Source organism: Ischnura elegans, chromosome 8 (genome assembly GCF_921293095.1).
Source record: "Ischnura elegans chromosome 8, ioIscEleg1.1, whole genome shotgun sequence".
Taxonomy (NCBI): domain Eukaryota; kingdom Metazoa; phylum Arthropoda; class Insecta; order Odonata; family Coenagrionidae; genus Ischnura; species Ischnura elegans.
The window spans coordinates 57,298,085-57,312,668 of record NC_060253.1 but is presented as its reverse complement, the minus strand read 5'-3'; the positions used below and the strand labels follow the sequence as shown (position 1 = coordinate 57,312,668).

The 14,584-nt window shown below is 36.6% G+C and overlaps 1 protein-coding gene across 1 annotated transcript; it reads left to right on the top strand.

Moving 5' to 3' along the window:
- The first annotated feature begins 3,471 nt into the window (after window positions 1-3,471).
- LOC124164521 (NADH dehydrogenase [ubiquinone] flavoprotein 2, mitochondrial) lies at window positions 3,472-13,720 on the top strand. Its single transcript, XM_046541872.1, has 7 exons — window positions 3,472-3,617; window positions 3,694-3,753; window positions 3,841-3,903; window positions 3,986-4,173; window positions 9,932-10,139; window positions 11,614-11,690; window positions 13,512-13,720. The coding sequence occupies exons 1-7, from the start codon at window positions 3,582-3,584 to the stop codon at window positions 13,603-13,605; spliced, it is 726 nt and encodes a 241-aa protein (XP_046397828.1). The 5' UTR covers window positions 3,472-3,581; the 3' UTR covers window positions 13,606-13,720.
- Window positions 13,721-14,584: the final 864 nt, after the last annotated feature.

Here is a 14,584-nt window from a genome sequence, read left to right as displayed (position 1 = left end):
CCTCCTTCATTTTCCTCCAAGCATGTTTCTATGTCCGAGAGTCTGAAATGATGAATTTCGAAGATTAAAAATAGTTTGAAAATACACCACACTGTTCTCAATTGAATACAGGTTCATAAAAATAATATGAGAACAATACAATTTATGATACCACATCATTTTAATTTGATTAATTCCTAGATAAAGAAGGTGTAAGATAAAATAAGTAACGATGTAAAAGGGTGCACCATACTTACAAGTCGGGTTGCTCCTGTGGGATGTCCTCAAACAACAAAGAATCCACCAGCTTTCTTTTGGCCCTGTTGGTATGCCTTTCCCTTCTTGATGAGGACACACCTTTTTCCTCAGATAAGAAAGGTAACAAAAGGGTCGGGGTAGCATCATCCCTCAGCTTTCTACAATTTTTTGGCGAATAGCCTAGCAGAGTTTGTTGAAGGCTTTTGAAGAATGATGCTTCATCAAAATGAACCGAGCAAATTCGAGCTGAAAAGGGAATTTTTTTAAATAACACAATATGAATATAAATTACTTCAAAAAGTAACGAAGGATGTTTATAATAAATGCTTCCTATCGCAGTCATTAGAAGTTAAGATACTCATTATTTACCGGGGTAGTTCACCATATAAGGCTTCCTATCATCGTATTGCAAAATGAGAGGTCTACGTTACATCTATGTTGGAATACAAATAAGCCCAGTGATATTAACGAAAGAACATTACTAAATGTTGCTTTAGCAAAACATGATAATTTCTGGGCATAAGTTTTCAGACTCTGACGATCACACATGAAAAACTTTGAAGGGATGAAATACATTATATATTTTCATTTTTGCCCAAATTTCCAACTGTTAACAGCGTCCATCCACAATGCCTCACTTCAAATTGTATTTAACAACCAATTCAAAGATATAATACTTCATATGTGGGTCGTAGAGGACAGAACAACTAAAAACACATTAAACCCACCATCGCGAGAATAGTAATTGCCAATTGTCGGCTAAGAAGGACACTTTTCCATTAATGCCCGTGCTTTTCAAAAACAATTTTCGACCTCATACACGTCCGTTTCTGCGGTTACAATCGAGGATATCAACCAAATACTCAAAACTTAAAAAAATGCATTAAAACAAGGACTCTCGCTTACTTACCCGTGTTTAAATTAAAACTGTCCTTTCGCCGGCATGCATTCACCCACTTCATCCTCGTGTTGTTTTCTCTAGGAAACCGAAAGAACTTGAAATTTCCATTTCTGCGGCTGTTGTTGCATCCAAAAACAGCACAGAAAGACATTTCGAATCAATAATCGCTGTTTTCACAACTATAAATCTCCTACTACACAGAGTAACACTCTCATACGTTTTCAACGCGGCCACTTTGCTTCACTTCGCTTGACTTTGCTCTCCACACTACGTCACACAATCGAAACCCACGAGTATCGATATGTGACAAGATGCGCAACGACCTACCTTATATATTAGTATCATGTCCAAGATGAGGCACGAGGGTATCATTGGACATGTGATAATTGTTCCATACATCTTGTTGTGATTCATACTCAAGATCACCTGACGAAATGGCTAATTATTTCCAGTTTATGCATCTTGTCAGATGATTTGGAGTATGATGTAGCTTTTGTATGTGAAACCCAAAGAATAATACCTCAGTTTGTTGAAGAAAATTTTACATCAGTTAAAAAAAGTAAATTACTTATGTGAAGGTTGCACAGTTCAGTATAAGAACTACAAAAATTTTCTCAATCTTTGCAACCATAACCAGGACTTCTCCTTAATCGTGTCATGGAAATTCTTTGCCACAAGCCAAGGAAAATCCTCTTGTGATGGCATTGGTGGCACAGTTAATCATTGGTAGCCCAAGAGAGCCTCCAGAGATTTTCAGGAGATTCCTTAAACTTTGTGGAAAAAATAACATACTTCCGCAAGTCTAGAGTTGAAAATATCAAATTCTGGTTGATTAAAAAGGGAACTCTTTCAGAAACCCGACAACAGCTTGAATCCCGATTCCACAAAGCAAAATGCATTCCTAGCACACATGGATTTCACCATTTCACGCCTCTATCTAAGAATTCCATAGGAGCAAAGAGGATAAGTTCGGATGAAAACGTCAGCATCACATTCTGTTTTACCAATGACTAACTAACGCCAGCAATTAAGTTTCCACAAATCTTAACAATATCATACACTGCATGTGCTTATGATGTTAACCGATTTTTTGGATCAGTGATACCTAAACACGAGGCAGAAAATTTAGAGAAAGTGAAATTTACAACTCCTAATGACTGAATGAAGAGTATTATTTAAATAATTTGAGATGAATTAGTATTTTCATTTATCCTTTAACGCACAGTAAGAGTTTTATGTATGTTGATACCATTTTTTCCATAAACTAAACACTTGAAAAATAGGTAAATTTCTGGAAAAGAGCATTATTTCACTGTTTCCGAGTCATTAGGGCTCTTTTCCCCTCAGCTGCCACAAGCCGAGTATTGTTCTTAAAAAAATATATGATCAAGAGCCACATTCACTAAAGCTACATGTTTGGTCTTAGATTCACTTACCATTATTTCAAGTACATCGGCATAAAGGTATGGATACACTTAAAATTATTATCTTACACTGTGCCCAAAACCCCCTCACGGAGGCAGAAAGAAAAGTAAAACCTGAAATACTCATGGTGGTAGTCAAAACACCACCATTTTAATTCCACAGGAAATTGGAGCACATATTTACCTCAAATTAAAAAAAATGGATGAATTATTTACTCTGCCTTTTGGTGATGATTCTGAAAATATGAAGTATGTTTTTGAGCTAAAAAATCGGTTAATTAACAATCGTTGACATTATTTTGGCTAACATAGAAATGCAGGAGAAATAATTGACTTTACTATGGAAGCTATATACTTGTAAAGACATGGGGTTAAAATTTCATTCGAATATATTAAGTGGTTTCTGAGCTATGAATTTTTACCTTGTGCCCTGCACTCAGGAATTTGAATCACACTACCGCCACTTCTGCGCAAATATCTGAAACTTCGACCCCTTATGTCTTGTAAACTACGAGAGTGAGAGAGGAAATATTTTACATAGATAATTAAATACGTAGTAGTGGCTAGTGACAAAAATTTCATCAAAATCCAAGTGGGTGGGTGCCATGGCCTGGGTGAACCAAGGCCATAGATAGAAGGCCAGTTCACCCCAAGGCCATAGATTCTATCTATGGCCTTGGGGTGAACTGACATGGAATGATCCTAACGCCGCTGCAAGTGTATTAACCAGATCCACCAGGAATGAACCACTTAAAACTAATGCTTTTCTCAAATCCATGTTTAATTCATTACACAATATACAATACCATATTAATGAATTCTGCATGCTCACATCCAGGAACCCTACATGCTCACATCTTTGCAATAAAAATTAAAAAGAGCGTTCTTTCACGATTGCGGGATTGCGGTTTGTTTTCTGACACAAGTGACGAACGAAAATGCGAAGAGTCTGTTCTCGCGACTCTTGTCCGCGGTGAGGAAGATCTGCGTAAAGTATACGTTGAACAAAGTACTTAGCTATGTTGTCGAGCGTAAAAAATCTTGGGTCGTTCATTGTAAGTTTTATTATCGTATTTTGTTTGCATTTTGTTAAATCCCATAATTATTAGCTATTACTTTAATGTGTTTCAGGTGCGTAATTGTAGACCTCTACAGACTTCCTCTGTGGCCCTGTCCGAGAATTTGTTCGTGGTATGTATTTCATGTATTTTTGTGAGTATATACCGCGTATTCCATGTGATGCACAATGTTAACCCGTATCTTACTCTTTAATTTTAGCACCGAGACTCTCCAGAAAATAATGCCAACGTTCCGTTTGAATTTACTCCAGAAAATAAAAAAGTAGGTGTCTCATTAGCATCATTCGTTCTCTTTATGTTGTGTGTCACATTAATTTTTATTTTGCTTATGTCCTTACTTACAGAGGGCTGAAACAATAATGTCAATATATCCTGATGGACATGAGCGTGCTGCTGTAATACCTCTGCTTGATCTAGCTCAAAGACAGCACGGTTGGCTCCCTATTTCTGCAATGCACGCGGTTGCGGAGATGCTAAATATGCCTAAAATGAGGGTTTACGAAGTTGCTACTTTCTACACAATGTTCAATAGGTAATAGAGGAAATTGGTTAATGCCAAGTCACCTCATATTTTATTTTCCTATTCTGCTACTACTACATAGCTACTCTTCCTGCTGTCACAGAAAAATACCTTGACATTCTGTAATGCCTGAACAAATCATTCCCTCTGAATCGCGGGGTTTTTTGTCTAGGGATTAACCCACGTAGCAGAAATACGTCTTGGATACATCTGTGAGACTGCTTGGAGGTTTCGCGTTGTTCAAAAATATGGTCTCCGAGATGTCTCGTGATACATCTCAGGAAGGTCTCTGAGAGGTCTTAGTTTATGGCCTTGTTATGTAGTTATGGAGGGATTGTCTGCCCTACTTTTTTAAATCTTTATTACAATTTATGATGAATAACGACCTTAAGAAAATAATAATTTCATATTAAATGTCTAGATATCTACAATCACAACTTCAGAATTCCTGCAAAAAATAGGTATGGAAGGAGTTGAAGGCGTTTAAATACGTAGAGAATTATTTCATGAACATCTCATTACTACCCCTTTGAGACATTAGTGATGTTTGAGGTATTTTAGACTTTAGTGAGACGTTTCTGAGACATTCATTGCTCTGTGGTGAGAGAATTAACCTTTGGTCTGTAGGAGTTAATGTGCGTATGTCTGTTCAGGTAATATGGCATGTGCAGGTACTATATTTTTTATCAACCCCTGGAATTGTTTGGAATTTCTGGCTTAGAGAATCTAATCTAAAGGAGGGACTGGCCCCTACTTTGTGATGATCTCACTTCACAACAGATGTGCTGCGCAATATGCGTTGTTGGTATTGTACCTGGGGGGTTATTCCACTAATCGTATGGCCGGGCCATAAATCTAAATCGACCATAACTATGGCCTCGAGACATACGTATGGCTTCGAGCGATTCTACTCTGAGCGAAAGGCCATAAGTCGGTCGGTAGCTATGGCCTAGAGGCCGTAACACTATGGCCTGCCTAGGAGGCGGTCATAACTCGGGCCATACGAAATAACATTGCTCGCCTACGGAGTTATAGAAGAATTTTATGGAGTGTCGTCGATTATATAGCGATTGTTTTAAGAAATATATGAATATTGCGGGGAGCACATATATGGATTCAACGGGCATTGGCTAGATATATAAAATAAAGATGCCGATTTCATTGGGAAAGGAGTATACGGAATACGTGTAATCCGTTCGCATACGATGATGGATATTTTCATTAAATATTTCCGCGCGTCAAAAGAAGTTGTTACTTAATTCGTAAATAGATATAGTGGATGAACTAAAAGTTCGCTTGAAGTTAAAAAGTTAGAAATACTTTTTCAAAGGATGCTCTGTTAAAGTGAACGGAGGAACGGGCTTTTATTTGCTTTCTGTGCTACATTTGCTAGCAGATTTCTTACTTGTTTCAAAAAGCTGTAGGTAGCGTGAAATATCCGCTATTAAATGTTTTATATTTTAAGATTCTCGTAGCATTACGATTCATGAGGGAGGATATCTAAGAAACATAGGGCAACACAATTTTTTGGCAGTATAAGGCAATCTTCAGTAAGTCGATGCGTAAAGGACAAATGTCGTCCACAAATCAAGGAAAGAATGATAGTCTCATATTGATGTTTTAATTTTATAAAGCTACCTTAACATAAGTCTCTGATAATAAAATTAATGAAACTTAAAGTTTCAATTTCATCTTTAGATTTCGTGCATTGGCTGGATTTCTACGGCTTTTGAGGGCAAATTATTGCAGCCATGAGACAATAGTTACACCATTGGAAGGAGAGAAAGGAGAAATGCGATGGTGGTTGGCGTAACATGGTGAAACTCCTTCATGATGCACAAAGGTTAAGAAAACACGTAGCTGTTTCACATTTTATTTTGTGAAACAGCTAAGTGTTTTCTTAACCTTTGTGCATCGAGAGAAAGGAGGTTAGAACTACAATAGGATATCATGTTCTTACTCTATCCATTACATGTACAATTCACGAATATTATAATACTGTAGGGTACAAATCGTGTACAAATTTCTTCTGCTTCTTCTCGTCCATGATTTGCGTTCTTCACTTTTTTAAAGATCTCCAGCGTCTGCCGCCAGATCAGAGTTTAAAGAAAATCCAAATTTATCCTTTAATAAGAGTCCATTTCAGTTAAGGAACATAAAATTAATTTTTTATCCACATTAGAACAAACTTCCTTCTCCAGAAATGACTAGCGTTCCAAAAAAGTGAACCCAACTTATAGTACCAATTATAATTCTCATACTCGCCTGCAGAAAGGGCGTTAAAACTTTTGGCCGGGCCATACGATATGGCCCCACGAGAGTGGAATCGGTATAGGCCGTAATTTCGGGTCAGGCCATAAGAAACTTACTGCCGGCCATACGTATGGCCTCGTTTAGTAGAATAGCCCTGCTGGTGTGTTTTAGTTTCAGATTACTTAGTGCATTTGTTGAAAAAAACACACAAAACATTACAGCAGTATGCGAATTGCTCATGATCATTCCTTATATGTATCATACTTATATATCATACCTAAAATGTGTAAATTTTCGGCTCAGTTTAGGAAATATCTAAACTACGCATTATTTTGTGATGTAAACTGCAATGACGGGATATGTAGCTACCACAATGATGGTGATTGAGAGCAAAATTTTCAAGTTTTCATAGTGAAAAATGTTGAAATTTGATTTCTCCCAGAAGCAGCTCTGGGTTAGAAAAGGTTAATACTGATTCCTGATTGAAATTGATTCCTGGTAACAGGCAACTTCCCAGGATACAGTGGCGTAGCCAGGAATTTCGTTCGCGGGGGATGGGGGGGGGGGGGGGGAAATTTTTTGAAATATGTGAAAGAAATATTTGTAAATTCATGATTTTTCAATATTTTGTTTTCTTTTATGAAGGAAAATAATTGTGTTTTTTATATTTCGGGGGAGTGGGAGAGGTCCAGACCTCCTGGATCCCCTCCCCCCTGGCTACGACACTGCCAGGATACGTTATTGCCTTACTGTTATCAAGCCAAATAACTAAATCCTATTTTACCTGTATGAAATTTCATATTTCCGCTAATTTTAGCATCTCAATGTACAAGAAGGAAAAAAAATGAACACAAAGCTCGTTGGCATCTAAATGAGGCTATTCCTAAGTAACTGAATATGATATAGCATGCCTCAGGTCTCCTTAAAGCATTTATTTCCTTCAGAATATGTTGTTTAGACTTAAGAATAGTTACATTTCACAATGTGAAAGAATTTCCTTTTTTTTTAAATCATTATTAATTGGCAGCATTTTCCTACAGCATTTGCATAGGACCATAAGCTCTTATATCACCTTCTTACTGTGATGATAGTGAGATTTTTCAATTGGAGAAAATTTTGAAAATTTATTAGGTAATTGCAGTGTTTTTCTGCAGCATTTGCGTAGGTCTATGAGGTGTTGTTTGGCCTTTTTGCCCTCATTTGTTTTGCAATTATTACTAGTGTTACCTTATTATTTGTTAAGTTCCACGCTATGAAGTATAAACCAATTGCAGTATTGCAGATAATTTTATTCCCAGCATAATAATTTGCTTATTGGTGAGATAAGTTGAGACTTTGTATGCTTTTATCTGGAGAAATTAGACCTATGCAAAATTTGTAGCTGTGCTTCCAAGGTTGTTTTATGATTTATACTCTTGTAGGAACTCAGATATGAATGAGATAAAATTAAATGAAATCTTATTTAATAACCCTTATATACCTTTCAAATCATTGACAATAGAATAAGCCTGGAATACTCATGAAACAAAAAAGAAATGATCTCTGAAAATAGCCTGTAATAATTTTGTATGACCTCCCCAATATCTGAAATGAGACGCCTTGAGATCATTTTTGCCTGGATGGAAGTTCCAATCTCATTTCTGTTTCCAAACTTGATAAATGCTGTTCCCTTCTCTGAGAAGTAATCCTGTCTGGCTCCAAACCTCTCTTCCCCTCCTGGGACTTCTTAAGGAGCTTTCACAGCTATGTATTTCTTCACTTTTATATTCTTTATAATCTGTCCTATGTAAATCATTTTGGACTGTCCCTTGCCCTTCTCTTCCACCTGTCCTACTATGTATTGTTTTCATTTGGCCATCATGTCTCATAAAATGGCCAGCTATGTAAGTTGCCCCATCTTCTCCCTAAGGTTTTAGGTAGAGTTCTCTTTTCTCCCTCTCTTCTTAGCAATTCCTCATTACGTACTCAGTTGATCCATTTTATCTTCTTCATTCTTCGGTGCACCAAATTTCGAATTCTTCCACTCATGACATCTCCGCTGCTATCATTGTCCAAGCCTCACTTACATAGAGGAACATGCTCCATATGCAGCATCTGATGAATAGGGTGGTTTCCTATTGTTTTTTTATTGCCTAAATCGAAAAATTATTACTCCTGGAGTACATATTTCACGCTTTGAGATTTTTAAATGACTATATCTATTTTTCGCGATTTAATGAAAAGTGAAAATTTTCAAGCGCACGAAAACACGACGGCTAAGTATGAAAGCCGGGAAATCTCCGTGTGACGTCGTTCTGGTTCCCGCTGCCGCAAGTGAGGTGACCTTGGGGTGAGGCTTTGAGCGCTGATACGACGCAGGATGCTAGAAGGTAGCCGAGTACCCTGCTAGCTGGTAGCACTTGGCTTGAATAAGGATTGTGAATACCTTATCAAACGAAGAAAACTTTCCGACCTTAGCCAGTTTTAATAGGTGATTATTAAGACATGTTTCCCTGAGCTCCATGCCTCATACATGCATTGGTTATCTCAGACGGTGTAAAACTCCTATCTACTCGTATAGAAATTAGGTCCCTGTGGCGTCACGTGGAGTGGCATCGCATGGGCGCCAATCTGGCCTTTTTCAAATGAGAATAAAATTTACCATTGCCATTCGTCTAAACCGGTATTTCTAAAACCAAATAATTTGTATATTATGAATACACTAATGGTGGGCAACGAATCGCAATCAATGCCTTTCGTTTTCTTTGATGAAGGAAACTACCCTATTGTTTCTTCTTCTGCTTATTGCTTCTATGTTTGTATTCTCAGCCGTAAGTAGATTCTTCTTTTTGTAGGAAGCCTTCTTTGCCAGTGCTATTCCAGTGACTATTTCTTTCTTGTTTCGTCCGTCATTGGTAATTTGGCTTCCTAGGTAACAAAACTCTTTCATCTCTTCTAGCTTTTGTTTTCCTAGCTTCCTTCCTGGCCTCCTCTCCTTTGCAGGATACCAATGTGTTTCTTTTTTTTTTGATTTTCAGCTGACAGGTTTTCACTAGCCTGTTTAGTTTTTGATTATCCCATTAGGTATGAATTTCCTTTTATCTTTGAGATCTTAGAAATGCATATCTTATCTGTGAAACTTATTGTCACCTTCTGTTATTTTGTAGAGTCATTGTCAAAGAAAATTCAAAATTGGTGTTGCTGACTGGCATTGTTTGTAACTAGACACTGCTAGTGATGTAAGGCACCATTGGATTGGAAAAATTGGATACTTTCAAAGCACCTGTACTACTGTAGCCTAGGCCCTCCGTAATGGTCTTGGTGACCTGGGAAACTGCTTAAGTCTGCCCACGTTTTTTCCAGCTTTGAGTGACATAAATAGAAGCTTAGTTGTAAATGATACGAAACCCCTATTTTTTTTACATCCTTTATTGATTGATGGGATGAAAATACTACAAAATATGTATGCATATTTGTCTGCCCTTTTCTGATTCCTATTCATAATGCATTCTCTTCCGGCTTGGTGTTCTTTCTTCAGGAAACCAGTGGGAAAATACCACTTGCAAGTATGCACGACTACGCCGTGCTGGTTACGAGGATCTGATGGTATCATGGAGTGCATCAAGAGGAAGCTGAACATTCAGAATGGAGAAACCACCCCCGATGGAAAATTCACTTTGAATGAAGTTGAATGTCTGGGAGCATGTGTAAATGCACCGATGCTTCAAGTTAATGACAACTATTACGTAAGTTGTATATTATTGAGTATTTCTTTACTACTACATATTTATTTATTTTTTGATTGGGAGAAGCAGCATGAATAATCAGAAAACACGGATAACCCAAACTTTCACCTCTATTTCGTACGATGTTCATAATTTATGCTAATCAATTTTAAATTTATATGCACTGTCTGTTATTTTAAATTGCTTCAAGGACTCACTCAGAGCTTCTTCACCCAACCGCAGATCATTGTTGAAGATATAGTGTCATTTTGCTAGTATTCCCTCTGCTCCATATACTCCAGCAAATTGTCTTTTTGTAGGCAATTACCTGGCTTTGACTCATGTGATCTCTTCCATCTCTTCTCCATTCTGTTCAGCTTCCACTTCCCCTGGTGGCTTCATTTCCATCACTCCCTTCTTCTCCCATTCGACCTCGACTGTTCAAATTTAACCTTGGACTCAGTGCTAACAATATCCTTATTAGCCGTGAGAATGGGCAGCGAGTCGGTACCCGAAACGTCGGCGCTCTCATATAATCTTACCCGCGTGGTATCCCGAGAAGAGTTTTTACATGTTGTTTGCCGGAAAGTGTTAAATCTTACATAATATTGGTTGTATATCGGAAGCCTGCCTCATTTTTGTCTCTGTACTCCTGGAAAGTAATTGATTATCCACTACTGAGCCACTTCTGCATATCAGCAGAAAGCAAGGCTGGGCAAAATACAGGCCAAAGAGTACTTGAAATATGAAATACAGCTCGAAATGTATTTGAAATGAAAAATACAAAATACCTTTGACTTGGGTATTTGAAACAAAAACTACAAAATAGTATTTTAAATACACTTCATTTGAGGATGCATTTTTCCATTTGGGAATTGATTGAATACAAGGTGATACTTGAGGTTATTTTGTGGAATAGAGGAATAAAAATTGTGTCTCAGAATGAGAGAAGATTAATATGACTCTGTTATTTGAAATATTGAGAACTCATTGGGGAGGATGAAGAGTAGGGAAAGCATTATGCCACAAAGGGGCAGAATTAATCATGATTCTTCCATGCTCATGACCTTTCTTTTGCTCCAACCTGGCCCATTTTGTGCATCTATTAATTCGTTATCTGAAATTTACTCCTCTTTCAGCTTGTTATCGACTTGAAATTGTTTTTAGTTTGCTTTTATCTATTTTATTGGTCTCATGGTTATTCTGTTGTTCTGAATTATAATTTATGCATTTTGCAAGCAGTTGGATCTTCTAAGGAACCGTTCAATGTTCAAAGTCTTACATTGCTCGAGGCAGCTACAATGATGCAATGGACGCGAACAATTCCTGTGTAAAGTAGCTGTTACTTGTGTGCTGTAGGCAGTCACTTATGGAACTTCCAAGCAATGCGCGCACTTGGGCAAATGTGTAACGTCATCCAAATTTGTAAATACTGAACAACCCCATGATGTTATTTAATTTTGGTCTTAACAAAATTATGTTTCTCTCTCTATAGGAAGACCTGAATAGTAAGGACATGGAGGAAATTCTTGATGACCTTGCTGCTGATAAAACTCCGAAGCCAGGTCCCAGGTAATTTCTAATATTCTATATGCATATTTGCACTTGAAAAGCAGCCACAGTCAGTTGATGGTTTGTGTTTTTACTTGGTGTGTAACTTTCTTCATTTTTTTCCCGGCTTTTAACTTTTAGTGATGATATGGGATAAAATGGTGTAAATGTTATTCAGAACCCAAACCTTGAGGAAACACTTGTTTTACCGACTTTGTTTCTTAGCAGTCAATTTACTGCCTATTTGGCTTACTATGACAGGAACCATAAATACTCTACACAAGATCTCCAATCCCATGGTTCCATTGATTCCCACCATCCTGTCGCAATAAATAGCGGTGCTGGAGTTGCTAGGATATATGTCTAGTGTATTAGCCCGCAAGAGATAAGCTACGCATTGAATGTATATAATTTTCTATTGCTCAAACTCAAGCTCCATGAACCAACATAAATCTCTAATTCATATCTAATAGTTATAAAAAGGAATTAAACATTTACGAGTGAAATGTACTCCCTTCAAAACGATATGCTAGTACATACTTGTAAATGTGGTCTTGTGGTTATGGTGCAGGAATACTAATCTGAAGTTCCATTTTCAATTCCTGCTTGTGGTAATTTTTTTCATAATTTCCCTCTACTTTTTCTTTTACAGAAACATGCCATTCACTATTATATTCATGATTTACCATGGAAATTTTAATTCTGTGCAAGGAAATATTTTGTACACTAGCGATGTCTGATGTTTTCCTGTTTGTTCACACAGTGGCTTACTTTGAATTATTTCATTTTTGTGTCAAAACATGATGAATTATTAAGACACACGTGTATTTGGTTTCCATTTATGCTGCAATATGATATTGTATACTCATTCTTGCCATTCATGCCTTGTTTTAGAATCTGATTTCGTTAATAGTTGAACTATTAACACCTTGTGGAGTAAGAAAAAACACAACCTGAACATCGCTCTATCTGGATTTCAACTGTTCTCTAACGATTCGGAAGCTAGGCTTAAACTGTAAGAGTCCACAAACCCATATTGCAATATAAACAGAATCCAAGTACATGTGCATCTTAAAAATTTGTCGTTTTGCTACAAGGAAATAAAATAATGCAAAGAGAAAAATTGGGGAAACATCACATGCCGCTTGAGCACAAAAAATTCCTTGCGCCGAAAAAGTGAAAATCATGAAAATAATTGTGAAGGATTGTTAAAATTGAATTTATAGTCTCTCATTCATAGCCTTTTGTGCATAATGTCCACCTTAAGATTTAGAAATTGTTGATAAACATTTAAATTTATTCCTTAAATGGTGGAATTACCTACTCAGAAATATTTAAAATGGCACAAGTCTTCCAGAGCAATAGCAACTATGGAATCCCTTTTTAATTAACATTCTCAACCTTAACAAGGGTACAGTAGGTCTTGCAACTTAGCAATGAGTTATCAAAAATGTTTGCTCCGAACTGGCAATTTTATCGACAAAGGCTATTAAAACTGAATTAAAAATGAGTATTTGGTAAGGAAGATAGCAAATGGGAATATCTTGTTATGGCATCTTAACAAAATACAGAATAGGGGTACTGGTGTGGGCTATGAGTATTCAGAATTACATATGGCTTTGTCAGGTTGTGATTTTCCTCTAGATGCAGAACTAATTTGGGGTTCATAAAAATATTATTCCCTGGTACTCACTCCCAATTTTTTTGTTGTATTTGTACTTTTCATACTAGAGAAAAAAAATTAAGAATGGTACTTCTTCGCAATAGTGTTAAATTTTTCTCCATTGTTGTACATGTAGTTCTACAGACATTTTGTAGTTTTAAAACTGCTCTTCCTTTCAGAAATGGAAGGTTTGCTGCTGAACCTGCTGGAGGGTTAACTACCCTGAAAGAAGAGCCATATGGGCCAGGATTCAAAGTTAGGCAAGATTTGTGAAGTGGAAAGTAAAGCATCAATATTTTAGCAATGGTCTTTGCTTACTGTAAATATTTTCAGGCGTTCAAAATTTGTAGCATCATTAAAATTAAATTAAATGTAATTTTGAAATTGATTTGATTTCATCTTGTTATTCATCAATACCTTTTACTTGGGTTAGCTCTTTCCCTGGCAAATGAAGTTGTCATTTGGTTTAAACACAAATGTAAAGGAAATGAAAATTGGACTGGGGAAACAATTGGATAATGAACTACAAATAAATCTGTGATTTTGAGGACGTATGGCATTCTGACACTGACATATATATAAAAAAATATGTATTATGAAAGGGGCAGATACATAAAAATAGGCGTGATATTTTGAGTTTGTTATAATTTGTTTAAAGGCTGCATAATAACCCATTACTTATACTTCTCAATTCACCCTTCAAAATGAGCCATTGCTTATACATATTTTAACTTCCTTGTTTACAGATACATGATGCCTGAAGCAAAAATGCTTTCATAAAATTGTAGTTTTAAACCATTGCAATGTTTTCATAAAGCATAGCTTGTATCACAAAAAGACTTTTGGGTTTTTATTTTGTAATCAAATGAAGAATGTATGCCAAATTTGGTCTAACTCTGGTTCTGACTGAGGAAGTGGGTGGTCCCATTTATGACATTATCATACATACGGTTATGACCTTAACATACTCTGTTACTTCAAAAGTTTTTGTTTCTGATCATATATTTTAAAACAATGCCTACAAGTAACAGATAATAGTTTAATTAAAACATGTTGTTGCTCGTACTTATCATTCTAGGAGGATGGGCATAAAAAATTAGCAATACATACTTAATTCCCACTAGTGAATTTTATCTTACTGCGTAAGCTACTTGAATTAATGGCTGCCCATAGGTAGGGGGCAGATGGAGCTGACTGCCCTCGGCCACAGAATTTAGGGGTCGATAATTTAGATTAGTTCAAGTTTAAATGC

Excerpts from the sequence above, each read along its gene's own strand:
- LOC124164521 (XM_046541872.1), top strand. The coding sequence starts at position 3,582 with ATGTTGTCGAGCGTAAAAAATCTTGGGTCGTTCATT. Across the intron at positions 4,174-9,931 it reads TTCTACACAATGTTCAATAG|GAAACCAGTGGGAAAATACC; the intron begins GTAATAGAGGAA and ends TTCTTTCTTCAG. Across the intron at positions 10,140-11,613 it reads AAGTTAATGACAACTATTAC|GAAGACCTGAATAGTAAGGA; the intron begins GTAAGTTGTATA and ends CTCTCTCTATAG.